Consider the following 14,282-nt stretch of genomic DNA (forward strand, 5'->3'; position numbering starts at 1 on the left):
ACACCTGCAGCAAAATCGATTCGAGTATCAGAGTGTTAGCAATTTTGATGGATACATTATTAACCAATTTTAAGCAATACTGCCCCAATTCTAGGTGGCAGTCACTCAGATTTTAATGAAATGCATTAACAGATTTTTGCTGGAGCATGTTAAATGTAATATTCCAGGAAGTCAGGACCACCTCCAATTTGCATATCATCAAAACTCGTCCACAGAGCATGCTTTGTCCTTTGCTTTAATTACCATCTTAGCACACTAGGTTAATAAAATCTGCTAAGTCAGAGAACTGATAGTAGACTATAGCTCAGCAAACATTTAATTGATGATCACCAAGTTCAAAGCTGATCACCAGGTTCCCAGACTTGGGATTCAGGGCAATGTCCTGCAAATGGATTAGGGATTTTCTAGCTGGTAGAACCCAGAAAGTGTAGTTTGGTAGCATTATTTTCTTTACACTGATCGTCACCACAGGCAATCAACTGAGCCCACTGTTATACTCCTTTTCATGTTTGATTGTATGGCTTTACACAGCTTTAAATCCATTAATGCATTTGATGATGCTTCCTTCATTGTAGGCCTGATATTCTTATAGAAGAGAGATTTCCCTTATTATTCAATGGTACCAGAGCAATTATCTTTACCTTAAACCAAGGAGTAAGTCAACTCAGGACAGTCACAGTGTCTATGGCTGCATATGCATGGTGAAGCTTATAGCCAGTGTATTCATATTACTTCTGGGTATGGCACCTGTTCAGCTCATGAATGTGTAGTACTAAAGGTTGTTTTGAAGATGGCACAAAATATTACTGGCACGCTGCACCCTTCTTTCCAGGGGCCTCATTTATAAAGCTTGTGTACACTCAAAAAGTCTTGAAATGTGTGCACACAACTTCCCACACAAACATTGTGATTTATAAAAGAAAACTTGATATGAGAATATTTGTATATTTACGTCAGTTCTTACATAAAAAAGGAATACGCAGCAGTCTTCAGTCCTCCTAACGTATATATATTGCAGTAAGGACACTTAGTGAGAACGAAGTTCCTTTTGTTAACCATAATTAGTTACGTTCCATTAATCCAGAAATCATCCAAGATGTGACTGGCAGACATCATGTCAACCTGTGATTCATTTATTTTGAGGTAAATTAGCTTTGACAAACATGATGGTGATGTACAAAGTGGCTGACTTGTTGATATGGTAACTGGCTGAACCATCAATGTTTCATTTGGGCTATACTATTTATTGTAACAGCAGTCACGTCATTACGTACTGTATGCCAGGTGATAGTGGCTACACGCTCAGTGGTTTACACTTTTCATAGATCCCCAGAGTGCAGAGCAAAGGTGCTATAATGTTGTGCATGATCTTGCACTCTCAGTTGCGGAACACAACCAGATACTTTTGAATGCAGCTGGGCAGGGTCTCTACATATCGGGAGGGAGAGGCTGCACTCTGTATGAGGTTGATTAGCATGCTCCATACATGGATGTTTCAGGGCGGCATTCGAGAGGCGCTCACACGGGCACATTTACAAGGTGATTGTGATATATAAATGGTAAATTGTGTAAAAATGTCCATATGGGAGGTTTTATAAACCTGATTTTTTTTTCTTTTTTGGTATTTGCATATTTTCACGCTTGAATCCACATAAGGTTTTATAAATTAGGCTCCTGAACATTTACAGCACACACTGCCTTACAAACTCAAGTATTACTGAAGAACTCAGTCATCCTGCAGTCTTTTTTTCCCACCTCTTTTCTAGCAAATGGTACATAACTATTAGCACAACTAATGTATATTCTAAAACAGTTTATATTGTGTATATACATTATACTATTCACTGCTTTCAATGTATGATGTTTAGAGTTGGGGTAACCTATTACTGTAATCTAATTACATTTCCCAGTAACAAATAAGTGAAACACATTATGGTATAAATTCTTGTATCACATTATACTGTAGTTACTAACCTTAACTAGAATTGCATTACTTGAACACATAATACAAATAATATATGAAAGTCATAAATGTCTTTGAATGGCAAAAACTCTATTCCACATAGCATTCAGGGGAGCGAATATGGCTACACAATCTGTGTTCCCTGTCCCATTTGCACAGCACAGGCCAAGTACTTTTTATGTAGTAGTGAAATACACTGAATCTCAGCACATTTAATTCAGGACTAGATTGAAGTCAACTTTCTAAAGAAAAAGATTGTGAATTTTACTTGGAGAGATAATGACTTTTCAGTCTTACATTGAAAAGAACACAACAGAGAGTATATCTTCTCCTTTCGGCTGCTCCTGTTAGGGGTTGCCACAGCGAATCATATTTTATAATTAAATGTATGCTAGCTATGTTAGTTTTTTTGTTCTTTGTGATATACAACATCAAGATTACAGAGCTTGGAAGGAAATAGATTAACAGATGTAAAGTTTTTTGTGACCAATTAAATGAAAACAATATATGCATTGTGTAGCAAAATATAGCTGCAATTTGTTACATGCAGCTTGATTTTTTTTTTATCCCACCCATTTACCATTACCACAAAATGAGGTAAAAATTCTTTGCACAAGTATGATAACTGAGACTTAATTGTAGTTTTTAGTGGATGTAAGATAGATAATTATAAAATCTAAATACTGTCTTTTAGATAGGCACATGCCTTTTTGATAGTATAAAGGTCATTGTGATATTGGAGACATTATTATCAGCTGTTATATGGAGAGATACAAGTAAGAGTTTTATTGTACCTTGTACACTATGCACTACGTACACCTGGTAATAAACTTGACTTGACATGGGGACATGGGTGAATTTTTTGACTTACACAAAAAAAAACACCATATATTATTGACGTCATCTGGCCAAAAAGTGATCCTGTTTTCTGGTCATCACACTACCAAGAATTTTTCCTGACTGAATGTTTGCAGGTGTCTGAATTATTAAGTGGATTTTAAATTATCAGGAGTTATTGTTTTTTAGCCATTCTTTTTGTGAACAACGCACTTCTATGTGTGGTTCATATGTTTGAAATCGCAAAGTGCCAATACAAGTCATTTACTTTTTAACTGCTGAATTCATATTCACTGTTACAGTACTGGCTTTTCCTCCCTTATTAAAATAGTGAAAAAAGACTATATTTGACAGTTGGGTGTCAGCCAAATCGACCACCTACATGACAAGTTGACTCTGAAACACAGCATGTGAGAATAACTGAAACTGTGCCACTAGAGACAACACTCGATCATCTAAACCAGTGATTCTTAACCTTTTTGAGTCATCTAATACCTTTTTTAAGAATCTAATGAAAGCTATGGATCCCCTTCCCCAGAAATATTCACATAAACACAACTTTGCGTACAATGAATATAATGTACTTTATTTATCATAACTTGATTGTCTCAAACAAATATGACATAAAATATTATTAAACTTTTAAGTAAACAATCTAAAAAACACTTTTTTATGCAAAAAGTAATGGCCACTTATTATAACTATAAAATACAATCCTCTTGTGCAAATTAAAACAAATCCACTACTACTACGTTTTCTACTACCATTATTACTACTGCATCTACTCTCTCATTATCTACTTTATTTCAAAGAGAAGGTTGTGCTTGTTTACCTTGAATAAGAATATGAAACTGTGAAGTGATCTTCAACAAGGTAAGACACATATCATCTTTGACATCCAATCTATTTCAACTTTTCATTTTGATAGAAACAAGTGCTGAAAACCTTTATTCACAAATTAATAAGCACAACAGTTAGACTGACAAAAAGACATTGACAGATAGGGAGACGGACAAACTGACCATTGAACAAACCTTCATTGACAGACATACAAGCAGATACACACAAAGTCTGATTGGTTTTATTTTTCTAACGAATATGTAACTCACGCATTAGGCTTAGGTGACATAAATACTTGCGAGAGAGATAATACGTGAAAAAAATAATGGCGAGAGGTGTAACGTGTGAGAAAAATCACGCGAGAAAGTTCATTTGAGAGAAATCAACAGTACCGGGCTGTGTAGTGATTATAAATGTCAATTTTTATCTGACCCTCGCGGACCCCCTGAAACCCATCCATGGACCCCCAGAGGTCTCAGGGTAAGAACCCCTTACCTAAAGGGTCACTACTTTGCAGTAGTCCACAGCATGGAGCAGGGCTGGTTGTTTGCGACTTGCAGTTACAGTCGCAGTCATTCTCACAGCAGGTGCTGCGTTACAGAAAACTTCAAGCACCTGAAATTAGACTAAAAGGACTTTTTTTCAATTAACATACCCCTCACACAAACAGCTTGGTAAGTTGGATAAAAAACAAACGTTTGACCTTTGTGTTTTGCTGGGCTAGCTTATGTTCTTGGGCTTTCATGGCACATTATTGGCCATACCAGTGTGACAATGGTTGCAGGAATTAATAGGAGGACATAAGTATACTGTGACAGGTTGTCCTACTATTAACATCAGTCTATTCCACCATGGGCACTCTCCATGGATTATTGTGTGATCAACCAGAATGACTTTCGATGCAATAAATAAATAATGACTAATTAATTTGTTATGTGGCAGCAATTTCAAAATACTAAAGCAGAAGATATGGATAATTAATGTATAACTCTTTTTAACTTCTCTTTAAACACAAGGAATAACAATAGAATTATATCAATTTCTGAAATTACATATTTCTTAAGTTTAGAAGTAATAGTTAAATACTGTAAAATGACTTTTTCAGTTCCACTTTTTGGACAACGTTCTTTTCAACTTGGATATGTAATAAGCTTTCTACAGATTTAAAACTGATACCATTAATTCTTGCCTATGTATTTATTTTTTTATTTTTCAGAATGTTGACAAGTGGTCTTTTGATGTCTTTGCACTTAATGATGCAAGTGGAGACCATGCATTAAAGTTCATTTTTTATGAACTTCTTACAAGATATGATTTAATTAATCGTTTTAAGGTAAGTCTGAATTTTTACTTTTGAACAAACCTTCACTCTCCCCAAAGAAGCATGCTAACCTCGTTATTAATTTTCTTTTTCTTCCTTTTGGTTTTGACATTAAGACTTTGTGACAATACATGTATTACAAACATTACACAGTAAAAGTCATTACATTTTAAAGACTCCATGTTAAAACTATATTTTAAATATCTTTGTCTTGTCTGAAAATTAGAAGAACTTATGAAGTAATCACTGCCACCCTGCCACCCAGCTCAGCTCATTGGCTGGGATCTTTCACAGTCTTTTATAGTCCGTGACCCGGAAGTGCTTCTGAACCCGCAGTCCATGTGACTTCCTAGCACTTCCAGGTCAGATCCAAATTCTTCTTTTCTTCCCGGAAGTATGTCATTTCTTCTGTCGCTGTAATTAAGACGTACTTCCGGGTTAGAGGTGACATAGAGGTCTCCGAGCCTCCCTGCAGCGTCCCCTGGTGGCCCAGACGTTATTCAGGAGGGCTGTACAGGAAAACTCCAATGTCCATGATGCCCTGCTGGAATTTGGGGCATCTCGATGTCACAGGGATGGCTCCCTCCAGTGGCCTGGGGCTATTGGCCTGGATGAATGTCCGGCCATAATCCACCCTATCTATCTATTGTCTTAATTCGAGGTGTACTTGAGAAATGTAATTATCTATTTAATGAGGAAGAAGTATAAGTTAAACAAATATAGTTTTGTCAGATATTTGAGATATTAAAAAGTGTGCTTCAATTTAAATGTTTAAATTCTAAATACTCTCAACTGTAATAAAAAAAAGCAAAAATAAAATCATATTTGTAATCACTTACCTTGAAATAGACTAAAACAATACCCTGCATGCTTATGCTTGAAATTTGTCATTTTTAACCTTCAGGGAATATTTCTTATGGGGCTATAACCACTGGTAAAAAATCAAATATGAAAAAATATTGTCATATTTGTGATCAGCAATCTTGAAATAACTTGTGTCAACATTCCACGTCTATATTACCATTCATCATTTTTTGAAGCTTTGTGAAATGGAGTAACTTTGACCCCTAGTATCCCAGTGGAGGTGAAATCCTGGAGGTGGTTGATGTGGAATGCATAACTTCATGTCCTTCCTATCATTTTGACTTAAAAAAAATACTGATTTACTCTTTATCACATGGGTGTAATTTCTTCCATAAAGTATTGTCCAAACATAGCCTAAAATGATGGTAGATTGCCAAAAATAGTTGAGAAATCTATAACAAAACACCTAAATAAGTCAAAATGTATGTAATTTGTGGGGGTTTTCTTGTACTGCATGATTCAGGAAGTGCCGGATAAACAAAATTGAAGTGATTTCAAACATTCATAAGTAATTCTTATGAACACAAAAAAGCTGCCATCATTTTCCCACAATGTTACAGAAGCACGTTAGCAAACCTCCAAAGGAGTGAGATGAGATGTCATACTAACACTGTATTCTACGTTATCACATTACAATGTTCTTTATACACTAAACTTCCATCAGGAATTTTAAAGGGTAAAAGCTTGCTATAGTGCCATGTGTGTTGGATAAATGAAGGACTGTTTTATTACAATAAAGATTAAGTAGAAGCAGGTACTTAAAGGCGCATGTCACAAATAGTATCCAGTCACAGGAATTTTTTTTTAACAACCCAGAAAACGTTTGCATAACCCAATTGTCAGTTAGACTATATTTCACTCAGCCTCAAGAACAATCTATTCTAGGGTTGATTTCCATTCGTTACCTGAAAATCTAACTATCCATTTTCTATTCTATTTCTATTGTCATCCCAGTTGACTGTCTCTCAGAGTTGGAGCTTATGCCAGCAGCACTGAGTGCTAGGTGAAATCAATTTTGAACAGGTTGTTAGTTGGTCACATAAATACACACACACATCAGTTACAATGACACACAAGTCTTCCACATGTGGGTGGAAAACAGGAGTACATGGATTTAAAACCATTTAGACATACAAACAAAGACAACATCCAGGCTGAAAGCAGAATCCATTGTCTTGGTGGAGATAGGTAGCAGCATTAATTATTATGCCCAACATCTGTTTGTATCCCTTTTGCATAATCTTAGTCTAGTAGTGTGAACTATCATGTCAATTGTGAGCGATGGTACCAAGCACAAATCTTTATAATTATGCTTTTCGAAAAACTGAAGGCACGAATCCTTGAGGTCCCCCAAAATGTAAAATAAAAAAAAAAGTCTGGCATTCAGTTTGCATTATGAATCAAAAATTAAACCTACAAATTTATATTTTAATAGATGATTAATAGAGAAACATGACTGCTGCACTAATTTGTGTGCTTATTATGCAAATACAAGGAAATAAGTACTTTGATCTTTCTAATTCTCCAGTAATAACCTTCCACATATATTACTCTGTAAACAATTTTTAAACGCACCTTTTAAATATTATGTACCATTAGGCTAAATATGCAGATACCCTTTGAAGTAGCAATGCATCAAATGGCTCTTTTAATCTCTGTGAGCCTTTTCAGGTTACAGACATTACACTCATGAGTGATCATTAATAAACACTGTGGGCCAATAAGACACCTCTGAATGCAGTTGCACTTATTAATAGCATTACTTTGCACAGCCCTAAAATATTGCGACATTTACAACAACTACAACAACATTTATTTATATAGCACATTTTCATACAAACAATGTAGCTCAAAGTGCTTTACATGATGAAGAAAGAGAAAAAAGACAGAATAAATAATTAAAATTAGGGAACACTAATTAACATAGAATAAAAGTAAGGTCCGATGGCCAGGGAGGACAGAAAAAACTCCAGATGGCTGGAGAAAAAATAATATCTGCAGGGGTTCCAGTCCACGAGGCCACCCAGCCCCTTCTAGGCATTCTACCTAACATAAATGACCTTAATCAGTCCTCATGGTATTTAGAGGTCTCATGGAAGAATTTGATGATGTTGGTCATGTGGACTTCTGGCCTTTAATCCATCAATTTTAGGACATCATGGTGCTTAGATTAGGTGGTGGTGGTGGCGCTGATCGCCACCACAGAAAACCAGAAAAAGAACAGAAGAGAAAGTAGGGGTTAGTACGGATTTTGGAGCCACCATGAATAATAATGATAAATAATTGAACATACAGAGCATCAGGATTTAACTAAGATGCAGCTATGAGAAAGCCATGTTAAAGTAATGTGTTTTCAGCAGTTTTTTTAAAGTGCTCCACTGTATTAGCCTGACGAATTCCTATTTGCAAGCTATTCCAGATTTTAGGTGCATAATAAAAGAAGGCCGCCTCACCACTTCTTTTAAGTTTAGATCTTGGAATTCTAAGTAGACACTCATTCGAAAATCAAAGGTTACAATTTGGAGTGTAAGGTGTAAGACTTCTGAAATATAAGATGGAGCGAGATTATTTAAGGCTTTGTAAACCATAAGAAGTATTTTAAAGTCAATTCTAAATGACACAGGTAACCAGTGAAGTGACATCAAAACTGGGGTGATGTGCTCGGATTTTCGATTCTAGCAGCTGCCTTCTGCACTAGTTGCAATCACTTGATGTCTTTTTTGGGTAGTCCTGAAAGGAGTGCATTACAGTAATCTAGCCGACTATAAACAAAAGCGCTAACTAATTTTTCAGCATCTTGCAATGTTATAAGAGCTCTAATGTTTGCTTTATTTCTTAAGTGGAAAAATGCTGTCCTAGTAATCTGATTAATATGTGATTTAAAATTCATGTCAGAGTCTATAGTTACTCCTAAATTCTTTACCTCCATCTTGACTTTTAATCCTAATGCATCAAGTTTATTTCTAATAACCTCATTATATCTATTATTGCCAATAACGTTTTCTCTTTATTTAGTTTGAGAAAATTACTACTCATCCATTTGGAAACACAAGTGAGACATTGTGGCAGTGAATCTAGAGTGTCTGGGTTGTCAGGTGCTATTGATAAATATAGCTGTGTGTCATCAGCATAGCTGTGGTAGCTCACGTTATGCCCCAAGATAATCTGACCTAACAGAAGCATGTAAATCGAAAAGAGCAGCGGACCCAGGATAGAGCCTTGTGGAACACCATATAGAATATCATGTGTCTTTAAAGTATAATTACCACAACTAACAAAGAATTTTCTACCTGCCAGGTAGGATTCAAACCAATTTAAGACACTGCCAGAGAGGCCCACCCATTGACTAAGGCGATTGTTAAAAATATTGTGATCAATGGCATCAAATGCGGCACTCAAATCTAAGAGGATGAGAACAGATAAATGGCCTCTGTCTGCATTTACCCGCAAGTCATTTACTACTTTAACAAGTGCAGTTTCTGTACTGTGATTTGCTCTGAAACCCTGTGTATTGTTTACAGCTAAAAATTAAACAAAACAGTTTTTTAATATAAAAAGAAATACAGATGAAATTACTATTTGAATGTCTTAAGATTAAAACTTATAATCTAAATGTTATAAGGATATGTAATTTGACATTAACAAGCATTTTATTCAGTTTACCCTCATTCCATTGTTTTACATTAAATTTTTAAAACTATATAGTCATATTTATCAATAAACAAATTAATTAATTTTTTATAGAACATTTTGGAGTTTCACAAATGACAGGGTGCGTTACATAGCAAACTCTATTGAGTAATACAAGATAATAAGGGAGGTCAACCATCCTATTTCTGACATGGAATGTCACTCAATGATGCTATGCACAATGCAGGAGCCAGCCCTGGATGTCTGATGGATGTCCGTCTTTCATAGGCACACTGTTACACTAATGCAGGGCAACTTAAAGGACACACATGAACCTGAAGAAAACTCCCACAGATCAAGAATACCTGTCAAAATGCAAATAGAGAGCGACTGAGCTGATAATCAAAAATGGTTCCAGCTCTGCAACCTACCTGACAAGTTGACTCTGGAACTCAGCATTTGAAAGTGATTGAAATGGTGTCACTAGAGACAACACCTAATCATCTAAAAGGTTATTTGCTTTTTAAATAATTTAAAACATGTAAAAGCTTGATTAAAATGCAAAACAGAAGAGGCACATGATTTAATTTATAATTTGAGGTTATGAACATTCTCTCTCTAAAACTACCATTACCACACTCATTAATACATAATATAATGTTTCCTTTCACTTTCAACTTATTTTTTCTCAATATTCTGCGAGCTAACTAGGCCTGAAAGAAACTTGCTTCTGTATTTTTCAAAGAAAGCAGGTTCATTTCTACCTTATTCTTGAAATATTGATTATCAGTGTTTGCTCCGTTAGTAATAATACATTTGAAGATGGGGTTCTGATTAAAATGCCTTGTTTTATAGGCTACACTGCATAATTACAAATGTTAAATTAATAATTAAAATGCATATAGGGAATTGTTGTTTTCATGTGTACACTTTTAAGGATTACTTTAACACTGTTGAGTTTGCCATGTAGTATAATACTATTTAACCGCTGATAAATAAATCAAAATGTTTGAATAAAGTAAAATGTTTATAATCGATTTATCAATTTACTTATTTATGCAAGTATATATTTTTTTAATCCTCAGTCACTTACCTTATGTCACCGTATCTTTCCAAAGGCTTTATGGGACAGGTGACAATACAATATAGGAATAAGGAAATGTCTGGTTTACTGAAGGCACATTACATTGACACTGAATGTTCTTGTCTGCCTGTTTGATTGTGCTGTATCACTTATTTTATGAGTCTGAGATTCTTGTAAACAGAAATGTTTTTTAAGGATAAACACAGTTCATAAGATGTTCTTTCTATTCTGCTTGTTTTGGTGATAGGGCAGCCTACACAATTTTTTCTTTTTCGTTGAGACATCATTAATTGCAATAAACACTTTTGTTCATTAGTATTTAAATGTAAGTGGTTGTATATTTAGTTTGAGTAAGCAGTTAGATTGCAACAAGAAAATGCAGTCAATGAGAACCCTTGGATTAAACAGACCTAAATGTTCTAGGAATTAGTGTGTAGTTTACCCATACCGGTCACAAAATATCAAAGTTGTATTATGCATTGGAAGTTCACTTTCTGTGCATTTGGTACTTGTTTAACATTCACCATTATCACACTCATTATATACTACAGATACTTTTTTGTCAAAAGTTGCACCACTTGTCTATTACGTGGTTCTTACTGGCCCTAATTAATCTGTGAAAAAAGCTGTCTAAGCAGTTTTGGGATATGCCTGTCTAAGCATATTGCTGTTATGAAAACTACAGAATTTACTAAAAGACAGTTTTGACTTTTGAAGAGCTGAATGACAATTTTTCAAATGAACAAAGTCATTTGGCTCAGCTTATGAGCAAATATTCAGATCTGTTGTTTTCCAAACAACTTTTGTTTTCATATGTTAGTAAAATTCATTTTCCAATATTATCATGTGCCATTCATGTCCTTGTGTTTTTAATGTTATTAAAATGTATTCAAATGGTATTTCTTTTGCAATTGTCACTTATCTTTTTTTCAAACCAACTTTGTTAGTCTATTCTCCTTCTTGATCTTTGGCTATATTATCATGTTTATAAGCATTAATTTAACAATTACACATTTGTTCTCACAAGTATCTGCAGTGTACAGTTATGACAGTGACAAATGCAAGATGTCTCTGTGCTTTATGTTCATTAACAAGATAAAAAAACACAAATACACTGTCATTGAACCTGTTTAAATGTTAAATTCAAATGTGTTCTTGTTAAAACATCATATACTTCATCTTTTCCTTTTCTTTCAGATGTTCTCTGGTAAAACCTAATACTTAAACACACAAGTAATATTGGTACAATATGTGCAGTATCTTTGCTGCTTACATATCAGTATCATTATTGGTCTAAAAAGTCCATATCACTTAGGCCTTTCTTAATAATTTTTTTAAAAAGACAGAAGGATTATGTGCAAACCTCAGACCCACAATAACAAAAGAAAAGTTTCTTTATGTTTAAAAATGCATTTATAAAATTCAAAATAAAGTAGCATAAAAGGTAAGGCAAGGAAGAAGAAACACAAGTATGTTTTGTTTTTCCCGAAGTAAACAAATCCAGTATTACAAAAAAAGATGAAAAACCCAAGAAATCCAAAAACCAAAACAAGAAGCACAAAACCAGAAACCCAAGTATACAGATGCAATGCCAAAGCTTCAATACAAACTGAAGCTACTTCTTTTAAATAAGCTGGGGAAATCCCAAATCTGCAAACCAGGTTGCCATGCATCCATGGGCTCCACTTTATAGAGACAGGGCAGATGACTGAAACTAAAGTATCCAATATTAACACAAAATGGTAAAAACAGAATATAATATAACTACAACAAAAACAGAATTAATAACAATATATACAAAATACATTTATAAAATGACTAAAATATTATATAAGCAATAAATATGCTTGAGCATGTAAGACCCTCGCTAGAACACAATAGCAACTATCAAAGCCGAAAAAAAAGCATTACTTCAAAATCCTTAACCAGAGCCAAAAAAGGAAAAGTAGCAAACACTTTTAAACAAAATGGCACAAAAAGTGTAACAAAGGGGAGCAGAAGAACTCTACACATGGCTGTGTAATGATACTGTATCTAGACATTAGAAGTTATATAGACCTCAGATAATTCTGTAATGACCTAATGGCAGCACCCTAAGACAATTTACTAATAAGGGGTTTAACTCCAGAAAATAAGAGAATTAACAGAACTAACAAGAGTAACTAAAAAACAAGTAACTATTAAAATAACAGAAACAAACTGTATTATTGTGGAATTTTGCCTTAATATAGCTGTTTTATAGCACCCCAGATGTACAAGCTTATCTACATGTGGACAGCTGCTGTAAGCAAAGAAACTTATTAGCTTAGCATAAGCAGACCAAACTGTTAAATTACACCTGCGGCAATTACCAAAGCAAGTTCTCTTATCGCTATACCTTGAATATATTATTAGAAAAAGACTCCTGCGTTCATTATTTTGCTTAGCCTACACTAGAGCACATGTACAGCTTTACCTACCTGCCTTAAGCAGTGACTAGCTAGCTGTTCACAAGCAGACCAAACGGTTGTCTTCAGACCTAAGCTACACCTGTGCCAATCACCAAACAGGTGCCCACTCACCAGGCTCCTTTTAATTGAAGGGGTCTCTTCTCAGCTGATAACCCCAGTAGGAATATGGCAATCATCCATGCCAAGTGATCTTAACAATATACCCTGACCTAATCAAACAGTATAAAATCAATATTATTATAAAGTAATGTTAACAAAAACATAATAAAAATGATGATAGCAAAATTAGGAAATATATTTGAAAAGAGACTTTAAAGGTTAAGAAGTGTATTGAAAATACTTAAGCAGAAAATTAAGGTGATGCAAGATAAGTCTTTTAAAGTCTGGGGGCCGAGTTGTTTCAGACTGGTGTTCAGCCTGCAGAGGTCCTTGTCAGATTTCTTTGGGCTCTTCTCCTTATCTTCTCTTCTTGCTTTTCTCTCTCCTGCTCTGTTATGCCTGCCTGCCTTAATTCCGTCCTTCCTTTGCATAGTATGCATCCAAACTTAAAGGCCTAACTTCACCTCATATTAACAATGATTACAAGAATGATTAGTCAGTATTTGTCTTTCTCAGGCTGTTTGTCCATTCCAATCCTAATTATCCCAGGTCTAATTAATGAACAATCTGTTTAAGATTCTAAAAGAATTATCTAAAAAGTTCAAGTTAGTAAAGATACAGATTTAAAATCAATTTACAGCAGTTGTTTAGCATGGGATTAAAGGAGTTAAAAAAATCTAAGACTCCATTAAAAAAAAGTCAAAGATGCAGATTTTCTAATTTCTGGATGTTTTCTCAAGTGACAGGTTAATCAGTGTTAGCTCACACAGTTCACATTTTGAATTTTTTCAGTCCATTTTCTTAATTTATACAGTATATTGATTAAAAGACATTTCAGTATTGTGAGTTTTGAACATGAAAATGTTTAATTTTATACCAATTCACAAAGAGGGCTAAATTAAAAAAAAAAAAATCCTAGGATAAGATAGATTGTAACAATTAGGGCCAGGGTTGTTTTTTCCTCTTTTTTGTTCTCTCTATTTTTTTAAGTATTCCTATTCAGAGTTCATCATTTTGTGAAAAAGCTGTGCAGCATCAGAAGAGTACAAATAAGTAATACATCTATAATTGATTATTAAGTAAAGTGATTCTTTAAGAAAGTAGTTCATTTTTTGCTTGTAGGCAGGTCAATCTACTGTATGTCTTCTATTGACTAATTTTGGCATGCCACACCTTTTTTTAATAAGCACCTCC

The 14,282-nt window shown here is 34.5% G+C and overlaps 1 protein-coding gene across 3 annotated transcripts in view; it reads left to right on the forward strand.

The window, feature by feature from the left end:
- LOC120529404 (calcium/calmodulin-dependent 3',5'-cyclic nucleotide phosphodiesterase 1C-like) overlaps positions 1–14,282 on the forward strand; it is a 697,603-nt gene that overhangs the window by 446,661 nt on the left and 236,660 nt on the right. For all 3 annotated transcript variants that reach the window (XM_039753171.1, XM_039753172.1, XM_039753173.1), the window contains one exon: positions 4,857–4,973. In XM_039753171.1, the coding sequence (XP_039609105.1) occupies positions 4,857–4,973 (117 nt within the window). The remainder of the gene's footprint in view (positions 1–4,856; positions 4,974–14,282) is intronic.

This window comes from Polypterus senegalus, chromosome 5 (genome assembly GCF_016835505.1).
Source record: "Polypterus senegalus isolate Bchr_013 chromosome 5, ASM1683550v1, whole genome shotgun sequence".
Taxonomy (NCBI): Eukaryota; Metazoa; Chordata; class Cladistia; order Polypteriformes; family Polypteridae; genus Polypterus; species Polypterus senegalus.